The sequence below is a fragment of the Octopus sinensis genome, linkage group LG25, assembly GCF_006345805.1.
Source record: "Octopus sinensis linkage group LG25, ASM634580v1, whole genome shotgun sequence".
Taxonomy (NCBI): domain Eukaryota; kingdom Metazoa; phylum Mollusca; class Cephalopoda; order Octopoda; family Octopodidae; genus Octopus; species Octopus sinensis.
In genome coordinates this window covers 11,842,457-11,855,617 of record NC_043021.1, presented here as the reverse complement: position 1 = coordinate 11,855,617, position 13,161 = coordinate 11,842,457, and the positions used below count along the sequence as shown (strand labels likewise).

At 39.3% G+C, this 13,161-nt stretch overlaps 1 protein-coding gene across 1 annotated transcript in view; it reads right to left on the bottom strand.

Annotated features, from left to right (window-relative positions):
- Positions 1-12,900, bottom strand: part of LOC115224245 (argininosuccinate lyase) — a 50,101-nt gene extending 37,201 nt beyond the window's left edge. Inside the window, exon 1 of the mRNA XM_029795049.2 lies at positions 12,468-12,900. Within this exon, the coding sequence (XP_029650909.1) occupies positions 12,468-12,486 (19 nt within the window). The 5' untranslated portion in view covers positions 12,487-12,900. The remainder of the gene's footprint in view (positions 1-12,467) is intronic.
- Between the last annotated feature and the right edge of the window lie 261 nt (positions 12,901-13,161).

Genomic DNA, 13,161 nt, shown 5'->3' with positions numbered 1-13,161 from the left:
AATGTCAGTGTGTGTGTGCATAAGAAAAGCAAAAAACAAACAGTGCACGTTTGTGTAAGAGTATGGGAGAGAGAGAGAGAGTGTGTGTGTGTGTGTGTGCATAGTGTGAGAGAGTAAAAATGTCAGTAAATGTGTGCTTATGCGTGTATATATATAAGCAAATTCATTTCTATGTATACACGTATGTGCGGTTGTGTGTGTGTGTGTATATATATTTACATTATATATATATATATACACACACACATACATATATATCTATAAACGTATGCATATATATATATTATATATAATATATATATCATGGTGATGATGATGATACTCATACATATTTATAGACATACATACATGCACACACATGTAACTGTGTGTGTGTGTCTGCATGTGTGTATGTGTGTCTTTGTCTTTGTGTGTGTGCATGCATGTGTGTGTTTGTCTACGTGTTTGTGTGTGTACATGTATGTATCTGTGTGGGCGTGTGTGTGTATGTGTGCAAGTGAGAAAACCATAAGTGAGGCATGTCTAAATATCTTAGACTTTCTGCGTGGCTCACCGCACACAGTATGCTAGACATAATAGGAAACGAAAGTAGGTTATCTGCACATGAATGTGTGACAAGGTGTCTATAAGAAAAGGTTATTCAACAAGTACACCACAACCTCAATATCCACCGATTTAGAAGACTGCTGGTTTGGTCGTGTGATGCAGATGGATGCAGACAGCTCCGTAAAGAAGTGCCAATCTCTCAAAGTGGATGGAACACGTGGTGGAAAGGGGAGATCCGACGCCGTGGTGATCTCATTCTTGCTCACAACATCATAAGCGGAAAGTGTAACCTCTCGAAAGAGCTGTTCTTCACTCCTGCTCCAGAACGTCGGCTGCGGGGTCACTCCGAAAAGCTCTATCTGCGACGATTTCATCTCAATCGAAGGAGAGGGGCTTTCTCAGTCCGGGTTGCGGATCCATGGAATAAGCTGCCGGATGAGATAGTGAAGATGCCGACGACCGCTCAGTTCAAAGTCTCCCTTGACCACAAATGGCCTGAACTCTTTGCATGAATGCCACCCTGTACATAACTCCATGTCCCCCTACATGGCCTTGCTTTTTGCTTTTTGAGCCAAAAAATTAACTTAACTTAACTTAACTTAACATGGGATGAAGTACTGCAAGACAGCCTCAAGACACTGAACCTTTCTGATGAGATGACAAAGGACCAAGATATGTGGTGCCTAGCTGTACTTGAGAAGATCTGTCCTCCACAGCAGAAGTGTTAGGGCCACTCCTGCTGGCGAAGGGGGTTGGCCTGCAAGAGTCCTGTACTGGGGCTACTTAAAAGCACTTACACAGTGCCATGTAAAAAGCACCCAGTACAGTATAAGGGGTTATTGTATGGGGCTGAGACATGGCAAACAACAGTTAAGTCAAATAAGCAAATACAATCATTCATCAACAGATGCTTGCGTAGTATACTTAAAATTAGATGGCCCGAACACATAAGCAATGTGGAGCTATGGCAAAGAACAAATCAAGATTCGATTAGGGAGCAAATATTTAAGAAAATGTGAAAGTGGATTGGTAGCACAATTAGAAAAGACACACCAAATGTAGTGAAAAGTGCTTTACAGTGGAAACCAGATGGATATAGAATGAGAGGTAGGCCTTAGAATTTGTGGTGTAGATCAACACAAAAGGAACTAGAGAAAGGGAGACATTCGTGACAGAGTATTAGTACAGAAGCGAAAAATTATGCAAGATGGAATTCAACTATAAGTGGCCTATACTCTGCGTTGGAGGCATAAAGAAGAAGACAGTATAAAGTGGTTGGTCTTAGGAAGGGCATCCAGCCATAGACACCAAGCCAAATCAGACTGGAACATGGTGCAGCTCTGGTCAAACTGTCCAACCCATGCTGGCATGGAAAATGGACATTAAAGGATGATGATGATGCAGGCATTGCTATGCAGTCGGGGTCACTTCACAACCAGGTGGTCTCAGGGTTTGTCTGGTTCCATTGCATGGCTTCTCAGGTAAGTGTCTTCTGTTACAGCCTCAAGCCGACAAATGCCTTGAAGGTGAAATGTACGGGTGGAAATAGAAACTGTTCAGAAGCCTGTCATACTCTTTTATTCTTTTACATGTTTCAGTCATCTGACTACGGCCATGCTGGAGCACCACCTCCAAGTGTTTTTGTCAAACAATTCGACCCCAGTACTCCCATTTCCAAGCCAAAAAAGCAAGTTACAGGGACACAAACACACCAACACCACTTGTCAAGTGATGATGGGGGTGGAGGGATACAAACACAGACACACACACAAATATATATATATATATATACATACACACACGCATACACACATACACGATGGGTTTCTTTCAGTTTCCGCCTACCAAATCCACTGACAAGGCATTGGTGGGCCCAAGGCCATAGCAGAAGACTGAACCCGGAACCATGTGGTTGGGAAGCAAGCTTCTTACCACACAGCCACACCTATGTATGTTCATTTAAAAAAAAATGTTCTTTTTTACCTGTTTAAGTCATGAGACCTAGGGCCATGCTGGGGCACTGCCTTGAAGAATTTTATTTGAACATGAATCAATCCCAGTACTTGTTACTTTTTTGGTAACGCCAATGAATTCTCTAGTAATATTGTACTACACCTACTAATAACTGGTTATCTGCAATGCAGGCCCTGAGAATCAGAATGGCTGCTCGAGCACATTGCCCTCAATATCGTCTGGGGCAATGCCTTTTCCATTTTGTCTGCCAGAACTACGAGGTGGTCAGAATTGCAGGAAATTGTGTGTCCTCCTTCCGAATGTAAAATCACATCACATACACTGCTGAAACATATTCAAAAGGGTGCTAATGTAATATATATGGACATTATATACACACACACCCACGCGCGCGCTCACAATATGATTGATTAAAACCTGCCAAAATAATTTTCCAGTGTGGTTACAGTCTAATGACTGAAATAAATAATTTAAAAAAAAGTAGCAATCCAGCACTTCCCAAACAGACAAATATCAGGCCCCACCCAAAAATACAAGCAAAATAGTTTGGTACCCCTTCCCTCTTGCTTTATTTATAAAGAAACAAAATATAATTTTGTTCATATAATTCTTTCTTTCCCTGCTGTGCAGTTAACAAGTTTAATGCAATGGGAAGCTATCTTAATTTTTATTAAACACAGCAGTTTGTCTTCCCTCCAAAACTGCTTTTCACTCCTTACAGCCTTACTATGAGAAGTAGTGCAGCTTATATATCAATTGTGCATGCATATATAAGTTTTTGTCTAAATATGCATACATATAATTATATGTGTCTATACACAAACACACACATTATATATACACACACACACACATATATATATTTACTCTTTTACTTGTTTCAGTCATTTGACTGCGGCCATGCTGGAGCACCGCCTTTAGTCGAGCAAATCGACCCCAGGACTTATTCTTTGTAAGCCCAGTACTTATTCTATCAGTCTCTTTTTGCCAAACTGCTAAGTGACGAGGACGTAAACACACCAGCATCAGTTGTCAAGCAATGCTAGGGGGACAAACACAGACACACACACATACATATATACGACAGGCTTCTTTCAGTTTCCATCTACCAAATCCACTCACAAGGCATTGGTCGGCCCGGGGCTATAGCATAAGACACTTGCCCAAGATGCCACGCAGTGGGACTGAACCTGGAACCATGTGGTTGGTTAGCAAGCTACTTGCCACACAGCCACTCCTGCGCCATATATATATATATATATATATATATATATTAGATATATACATATATACATACACACATATATAAAAATCAAATTCAATGACTGGCATCCGTGCTAGAGGAGCGCTAAGAGCACCATCTGAGCATGATCATTGCCAGAGCAGCCAACTGGCTTCCATGCCGGTGGCATGTAAAAAGCACCATTCGAGCGTGATTGATACCAGCATGGCCTTACTGGCATTTATGCCGGTGGCTCGTGAAAAAACATTCGAGCAAGGTCATTGCCAGTGCCGCTGGACTGGCTCCTGTGCAGGTGGCACATAAAAAACACCATTTGAGCATAGCCATTGCCAGTACCGACTGACTGGCCCTCATGCCAGTGGCACGTAAAAGCACCCACTACACTCTCAGAGTGGTTGGCATTAGGAAGGCCATCCAACTCTAGAAACTCTGCCAGATCAAGATTGGTGCCTGGTGCAGCCATCCGCTTCGCCAGTCCTCAGTCAAATCGTCCAATCCATGCTAGCATGGAAAGCGGACGTTAAACGATGATGATGACAGAGGGTGTTAGAACACCTTACAATGCTAGAAATAAGAGCTTTTTGATGATACACTGCTAAACAGCTGCCAGATTGAATTATTTGTAGACACATTTGCAATTCGCTAAATCATCCATAGATTTTCAAGGAGTTGACATGTATACCAGTGGCAATCTTGTCTGGAAACTGCTGAGTTGTGCTGACCCTGCTGATGAGGCTTTGGTCTTAAAGATGAAACACAAGCAATATTTCCACAATTTTCAACATTAATAAGTACTTTGCATCGATACTACAACAGGAACTATACACTAGACTGTAATAATAGAATAAGCTGATGAGCTTCAACAGGAAACATCTGCTATCTTACCCTACCTACCTACATTATATATATATATATATATAGGAGGCGCAATGGCCCAGTGGTTAGGGCAGCGGACTCGCGGTCGTAGGATCGCGGTTTCAATTCCCAGACCGGGCGTTGTGAGTGTTTATTGAGCGAAAACACCTAAAGCTCCACAAGGCTCCGGCAGGGGATGGTGGTGATCCCTGCTGTACTCTTTCACCACAACTTTCTCTCACTCTTACTTCCTGTTTCTGTTGTACCTGTATTTCAAAGGGCCGGCCTTGTCACTCTCTGTGTCACGCTGAATATCCCCAAGAACTATGTTAAGGGTACACGTGTCTGTGGAATGCTCAGCCACTTACACGTTAATTTCATGAGCAGGCTGTTCCGTTGATCAGATCAACCGGAACCCTCGTCGTCGTAATCGACGGAGTGCTTCCATCCCATATATATATATATAAATTCAGGGTGAATACTTGATAAATGTGAGGATTTACAAACATACTTTCCCAGTGATACTCGGTTTACCTACCATTATAAACACTACCAAATGTTTTTTCTCAAACCTTTCATAATGTGATACAAGTCTTTGGTGTAGCAATTGCATGCGTCTGAAGAGGGCTTTTGAACTATCTGTTATGTCGATTATGCATTGATGTAAGAATAAGTTGTTCTATAAAGCTCGAAACATATGTACCACGACATCCTTTGTGTCCTGCTTTTCATTTTATTTCATTTGATACATATATATATATATATATATATTACTCTTTTACTTGTTTCAGTCATTTGACTGTGGCCATGCTGGAGCACCACCACTAGTCAAAGAAATCGACCCTAGTACTTATTCTACCGGTCTCTTTTGCCGAACCGCTAAGTTACGGGGACGTAAACACACCACCATCGGTTGTCTGGGTGACTATTGGCTTGTTTACATTGGCAAAAAGAACCTGAGAGAACAAGTACCAGGGCTAGGAAAAAAAAAAAGAACTAGGATCAATTTACTCAACTAAACCTTTGAGGGCAGTATCCCAAGAGGGCTGCAGCCTGATAATTTTTTCAACCCTTTCGCATTAAGATTACTCCGGCAAATGTCACGCTTATTGACTCACATTGTTTTGAATTAATCATGCATTATCTTGTAGCTTTGAGAATTGAATGATGTAATTGTTACGGTCAGAATAACATTGCACAGGGTTGTTGTAAAAGGCTGAATGTGGTTAGTTTATACGTAAAGCAAGAAGAATATTTAGGTCAGATATGGTCAGTTTAAATGCTAAAAGGTTAACACATCAGCGTTCAAATTATTTTGTCAAATATAATGGTTTCTTATTCAAAATGTTCTGAATTAATAATGCATTATCTTACAGCAGTGACATTCTGATGATGTGATGGTATATTTTTAGAATGACATTGTAGGGTAAGTGTGAGAGGCCAGATCTTGACAGTTTGAACATAAAACGATAGAATATTTGGGCGGGATACAACCAGCTTAAATGCTAAAAGTTTAAACAAGATAGAAGAAACCTCAGGGTGGGGTGACTCTCCTTCATATATGTGTATATACATTTAGCACTATAAAATCACTGTATATACAACCGTAAATCATAGAGTATAATCCGCATTTTCCCAAAAAAATTTAAAGGTCAAAATCCCTAGTGCGTACTATATACGAGGTTAAAAATGAAAAATATTTTCTAAGCAATGTCCGAGTCTATATTTGCTGTCCGGCAATGTTTATTCAGACGCATTTTGTGATGTCGGGTGCGAAAATACTTTAAGCTAAGCCTGAAAGCAATGAAGTTATAAAAGAATCATCCATAAATTGCAGTAAGCAACATTTATTAAACGTTATTACTGTTATTTCTTTATTTTCTGCAAACAAAATGCACAAAAAAGCTACACGTTTGCATTATGTTATATATACAAACCAAGGACGTTATATAGACCTCCTTGACTCAAGTTAGAGAATGGATGCGTATTATACACAAGGTTTAGGTTTTTCAGAAGTACAGCCCCCTAAAAATCCCCTGCGTATTATACTCAAGGGCGGACTATACTCGAGGATTTACGGTAATGTCTAAAATTTCTTGTCTTTAAAAGAGAGAGTAGAGAGAAAAAACAGAATCTGGCTAAATTTCTTTCATCTACCAGTTTTTCTAATTTTCCCCAGATTATTATTTTTTTTTTACAAATGTAGTTTTGTATGCCGAAGACGCAAATTGAACTCTTTTTTTTTCTTTTTCTAGAAATTAGTAATTAAGAAGTTACAAGCATTTAAAGTTATGTAATTTTAGCCAATCGTAAACGTCCATTGCCAGCATATCAGAGTTGCAACTGTCTGTTGTCATGGCAATCAGCTAAGACAAAACCTCTACGTGGACTCTCGACCTGCTAGAAATAGCAGCCAAATCTTCCTTACACGTAATTATAAACATGTATGTATTAATAACAAATACGTACTCAGCACTGTGTAGGATTACAAATGACAAGGAGTGTCATTAATTTGCATTGGGGCCCTAATTATGAGTGAGAAACACCAGTACCACTAACTACGTTATATAAGGTGTCACCCTTTTTTTTTCTTTTTAGACGTTCTGGTGTAGTTTCAGGAAGATTTAGCTACTATTTCTAGCAGGTCGAGAGACCACGTAAAGGTTTCGTCTTCTGGTTGTCCTGACAACGGACGTTTACGATTGGCTAAAATTACATAACTTTAAATACTTGTAACTTCTTAATTATTAATTTGTAGGACAATGCAAAAGCACATCAGAAGTACATTTAAAAAAATAATCTGGAGAAAATTTGAAAAACTTCAGTGGTCAGAAGAAATTTAACAAAAATCGGAAAATATGTCTCATGCTATGATTCTTTTACTTGTTTCAGTCATTTGACTGTGGCCATGCTGGAGCACCGACTTTAGTCGAGTAAATCGACCCCAGGACTTATTCTCTGTAAGCCTTGTACTTATTCTATCGTTCTCTTTTGCCGAACCGTTAATTACGGGGACGTTAACACACCAGCATCGGTTGTCAAGACACACAAACGTACACACACACACATATATATATATATATAATATATATATATATATATATATATATGACAGGCTTCTTTTAGTTTCCGTCTACCAAATCCACTCACAGGGCTTTGGTGGGGTCCCGAGGCTATACTAGAAGACGCTTGCCCAAGATGCCACGCCGTGGGACTGAACATGGAACCATGTGGTTGTTAAGCAAACTACTTACCACACAGCCAGTCCTGCGCCTAGAGATATAAACTATTTTCATTTCTAAATCCCTCCACGATAATAATAACAGTAAACAGAGCGAAATAGAATACCTAAAACGGTCATTTAAAATTCTAACAAGCACCCACCAACTTAATTATATAAATGTTCACCTAAGAATCCCCAAAAGTTGTACTAAACACAGGTACAATAACCACAAATGCTTCGGAACTGATAGAATCGTTATCGGCGGCATTTTTTTCCAGCTCAACGTCCCGAGTTCAAATCCCGCCAAGGTCAACTTAGCCTTTCATCCTTTCTAGAGTCGATAAAAATAAAATACTAGTCATGTACCGGAGTCGATGAAATTGACTTCATCTTCCCCTTAAATTTGTTGGTCTTATACCATAATTCAGTGCTTTTCAAACTTTTTGCTGGAGCGGAACCCCAAGGAAACATTCCACTGGCTCGTGGAACCCCTGTGCAATGATTTAATAGTCTTATGCACACATATCTGCACAGGAGAATTAAAAATTACTGCCGATTTTAGCAGTTTCGTAACTTCTTGCGGAACCCCTGGACTGTACTGGAGGAACCCTGGTTAAAAACCACTGCCAATATTAAAAACGTTTAAAAACCTTCAGTTTTTTTTTTCTACGGGGTGGGGAGATTATTTTATTTTTTATTTTATATATATAATTAGTTCAACGTCTGAAATATTATATTTGTCTGCAGCGCAGCACACAAAAGTGCAGTGTCAGACAATAAAAGAGAGAGAGAGAGAAAAGCTAAGTGAGGGGAGCCCCAAATGTAAGCAGCAGACAAAACTAAAAGTGCAAGACAGGAATTGACAAGAAAGGCATATAAAGGAAATATACAGAGAAAAATAAAATTGCATGTGTCTGTTCGTGCGCGCGAACGTATATGAAACTTATAGTAGTTCAGATTTAAACCCTGTGTTTATAAAATGATATTTATCTCCAGTAGGATAGGCTACAGTTTCGTTCATCTTAACAATAACGGGACTGTACATTATGTGTATGTATGTATGTGAGAGACAGACAGACAGAAAGAGAGAGAGAGAGAGAGAGTGCGTACGCTCGCGCTTATCTATATATATATATATTCTTTTTTTCATTTATTAAGTATTGTTACGCACGCACAACCGACTTTTTTTAATTAACGGTCGGTTTGTTTTTGTTTTGTTTTTTTTTTTGCCAAATAAACACACGCACTATATATTTTTTCTTCACTCGTTTATTACTGTTCTCATTTCATTATTTTAATTCATGTCCATTGTCCGGAAATCTTTCGTCACACATCTGTGACCTCTTCAGCGACACTTTTCGTTTGTATGTATGTAGGCACACATCTGTGACCTCTTCAGTGACACATTTTGTTTGCATGTATGTATGTATGCACGTGTTTTAGATATTTGATTTTATTCCTTTTAACCCCCGCCCCCCTGTTTCTAGCTTTCCGGCGATCTTTCGTCTCTAGTAGACCTTTCCGTCGATTTCCGTAAAAAAATTTTTTTTTTTTACATATGGGCTTGCGGGAACTTTTGAAGTAATATACATACATATACACACACCGAGTAAAAAATTTCAGTTATCTCTTTCTTTCACACATTATTCTGTCTCTTCACACACACTAACAGAAGCACTTCACTTACACAACATACTGTCTGTCTCCCACACCCCATCAAACACACACACACACACATGTCCATCAATGCTCCCATGCACGGTAACTTCAAAAGAACTTCCCTCGTCATACAATCGCTTTCTCTTAGTCTCTTTCGCTCTCATTACTTCAAAAGTTCCCGCAAGCCCATATGTAAAAAAAAAAAAAATTTTTACGGAAATCGACGGAAAGGTCTACTAGAGACGAAAAATTGCCAGCTTTCCTTTATATTTCGTCTTTGAATTATCCCCCCAACGACTTGGGCCCTGGTTGAAGTTGGATCATCAGACGAAAATCTCATGCAATATTTATTCAGACAATTACGTTTTGAATTCAAATTCTACGGAGTTTTTGGAATAGCTATCACTACCTCATGTGGAAGGAAAACAGTGCGGTATTGAGGAGCAACGAAAATCCACACAATTCTTACGCTTTTCGTTCTCCGAAAGCTATTGCAAAACTCCGCTAAATACAGTACCAGCCATGAACTGATCGAATTAATTAATTGATTAGCGCCAGCCCCTTAAAAGGCGGCGAGCTGACAGAAACGTTAGCACGCCGGGCGAAATGCTTAGCGGTATTTCGTCTGTCGTTACGTTGTGAGTTCAAATTCCGCCGAGGTTGACTTTGCCTTTCATCCTTTCGGGGTCGATAAATTAAGTACCAGTTCCGCACTGGGGTCGATGTAATCGACTTAATACCTATGTCTGTCCTTGTTTGTCCCCTCTATGTTTAGCCCCTCATGGGTAATAAAGAAATAGGTATTTCGTCTGCGTTACGTTGTGAGTTCAAATTCCGCCTTTCATCCTTTCGGGGTCGATAAATTAAGTACCAGTTACGCACTGGGGTCGATGTAATCGACTTAATACCTATGTCTGTCCTTGTTTGTCCCCTCTGTGTTTAGCCCCTTGTGGGTAATAAAGAAATAGGTATTGAGGAGCAAAGAGAGAAGAGAGAAAAGAGAGAAAAAAAATCGAAATATTTAGAGAAAAAGATTCTTTCAGAATCGTGACTCCCGTTGTATGAAATACAGAAATACTAAAAAAAATATTATGGAAAGAACGAAAATCCACACAATTCCTTACGTTTTTCGTTCTCCGAAAGCTATTGCAAAACTCCGCTAAATACAGTACCAGCCATGAACTGAGATCGAATTAATTAATTGATTAGCGCCAGCCCCTTAAAAATTACTAGCAGTGTTTATAAATTAGAAACGACTATTACTTAGGGTAATGCATTCGCAAAATCGTTTAGAGTCGGAAAACCGCTTAGGAGTATTTCTAGGTTCTTTATATTCAAAGTTCAAATCGCGCCGTGGTCAATTTTGTCATTCACCCTTCCAAAATCGATAAAATAAAGTACCAGTCAAATACTGGTGTTGATTTAACAAACCCCAGTGAAATACCTGCGATCGATTAAGCAACCAACTTTAAAGTATTTTGTCTTCGTTTAGAAAAGGGTTGGTACTTTGGTGCGATCGTTCTGCGGACAAAGTGCTTAGCGGTAATCCCAACCGAGGTTAACTTTGTCGTTAATCCTTACAGGGTCAATAGCATAAAACACCAGCCAAGTGCTGAGATCAATGGTATCGACAGGGCATCAGAAAAAAAAACTGCTTTACTCTGAATTAGAATCCTAGCAATGTCAACTTAACCTTTCATAATTTCGGGGTCGACTCCCCTCTCCCAATATTTCAGGTCTTGTGCCTGTAGCAGTGGGGATTATTATTATTATTATTGTTATTATCATCATTATTAAGGTGGCGAGCTGGCAGAAACGGGTGAATGCTTAGCGGTACTTCGTCTGCCGTTACGTTCTGAGTTCAAATTCTGCCGAGGTCGACTTTGCCTTTCATCCTTTCGGGGCCGATTAAGTAAGTACCAGTTACGTACTGGTGTCGATATAATCGACTTAATCCGTTTGTCCTCTCTGTGTTTAGCCCCTTGTGGGTAGTAAAGAAATAGGTATTTGGTCCGTCTTCACATTCTGAGTTTAAATTCCGCCGTGGTCGACTTTGCCTCTCATCCTTTCGAAGCCGATAAAATAAGTATCAGTTGAGTACTTGAGTCGATGTAATCGACTTGCACCCTCCACCGAAATTGCTGGCCCAGTACTACAATTTGAAATCATTAATTATTAAGGCGGCGAGCTGGCAAAATTGCTAAGCACGCCGATATAAATGCTTAGCGGCATTTCGTCCGTCTTCACGTTCTAAGGTTAAATTCCGCCGTGGTTGACTTTGCATTTCTTCCTTTCGGGGTCGATAAAATAAGTATCAGTTGCACTATAAAGTCAATATAATCGACTAACCCCTTCCCATCAAATTCCAGGCCTTATGCCAAAAAGAGAAAGTATTATTATTATCATTCAGTAGCAATTCTGAGTTCCAATTCGACCGGTATCTACTTCGCCTTTTATCATTTTGGGGGTCGATAAAATAAAATAAAAATAATTAAAGCCTTGAAGTCAATTCAATCGTGTACACACGCTTACCGCAGACATTTGGCCTTGTGCCAAGGTTAAGAACTGTTCTATATTAACGTGTATGGATTTCTTTCTTTTCGTGCTTACGAAAATAATTAAATAAGGTAACACGCCCAGCACCAACACACCTCGACGGTCTGTGAATTAATTATGAATATCAGTGCGTTGATAAATTAATAAAATAACCTTAACTATACACACGCACATGCAAGTATTATATATATATATATACATATATATATATGCACGTATGCAGTGGTTTTATTTAAGATATACCGAGGGATCCACCCGAAGCAGACGTCGGTTAATATTGAGCACCTTGAAATTTTATAGGAATTTGTCGATGCAAGACATAGGGGTGGGAGAGAACCGAAAGTAGTTCTGTCTCGTTTATGAAAATCAACGAAGAAACACCAAACAATAACAAAAGTAGATACCACTTACCGGTCGGTTCTTCAGACATTTTTCTTCAACACAAACAACAACTGCAACAACGTTGAGTAAAGTAAATGCTGCAAGCGGTGAATAGCGAAAGTAGGTTCCCTAATTGATTGCACAATTCGCACGGCTAAATGAGAGTACTCGTGTTTTAATTCTTACGTCTAGACGCGATCCGGAGACACTTCACAAGCAGTCGATAATTTTTATTTATTTATATATTTTATTATTATTATTATTATTCTCTTCAAAAGGCAGCGGTGTTATCAATTTCGGCACCTCGTTTAACGGTTTATTTAGGTCAGCGAGAGAAGTAGTGAAAGGAGACCTCGTCTGAGGACAGCAAAGTCTGCGCGCGAACGAGAGAATTAAATTAAGAGGAAATATATTAAAATATATTTAGATATATTGCTTTTAAAGTATGGGCAATCTTTTTCGAGAAGCGGCTACACTATTAAAAAAAAAAAGACAATCCGAAAGTAGTTTTTTGTTAGGCCTGCCATTCAGAAAGACTCGCAGGTTGCTCATAACTGCTTTATAACATAGGCACAAAACCTTTTATTTGGGGATAGGGATCTTTTCGGTTAGTTTTTAACATAATTTCTAGGTAACTAAAAAATTTTAAACTTCGTATACTGGTAGAATGTGTTTATAAAACATCTTTTTCTCTTGGCTTTATTTCTTGAATTTCTGCAATTTC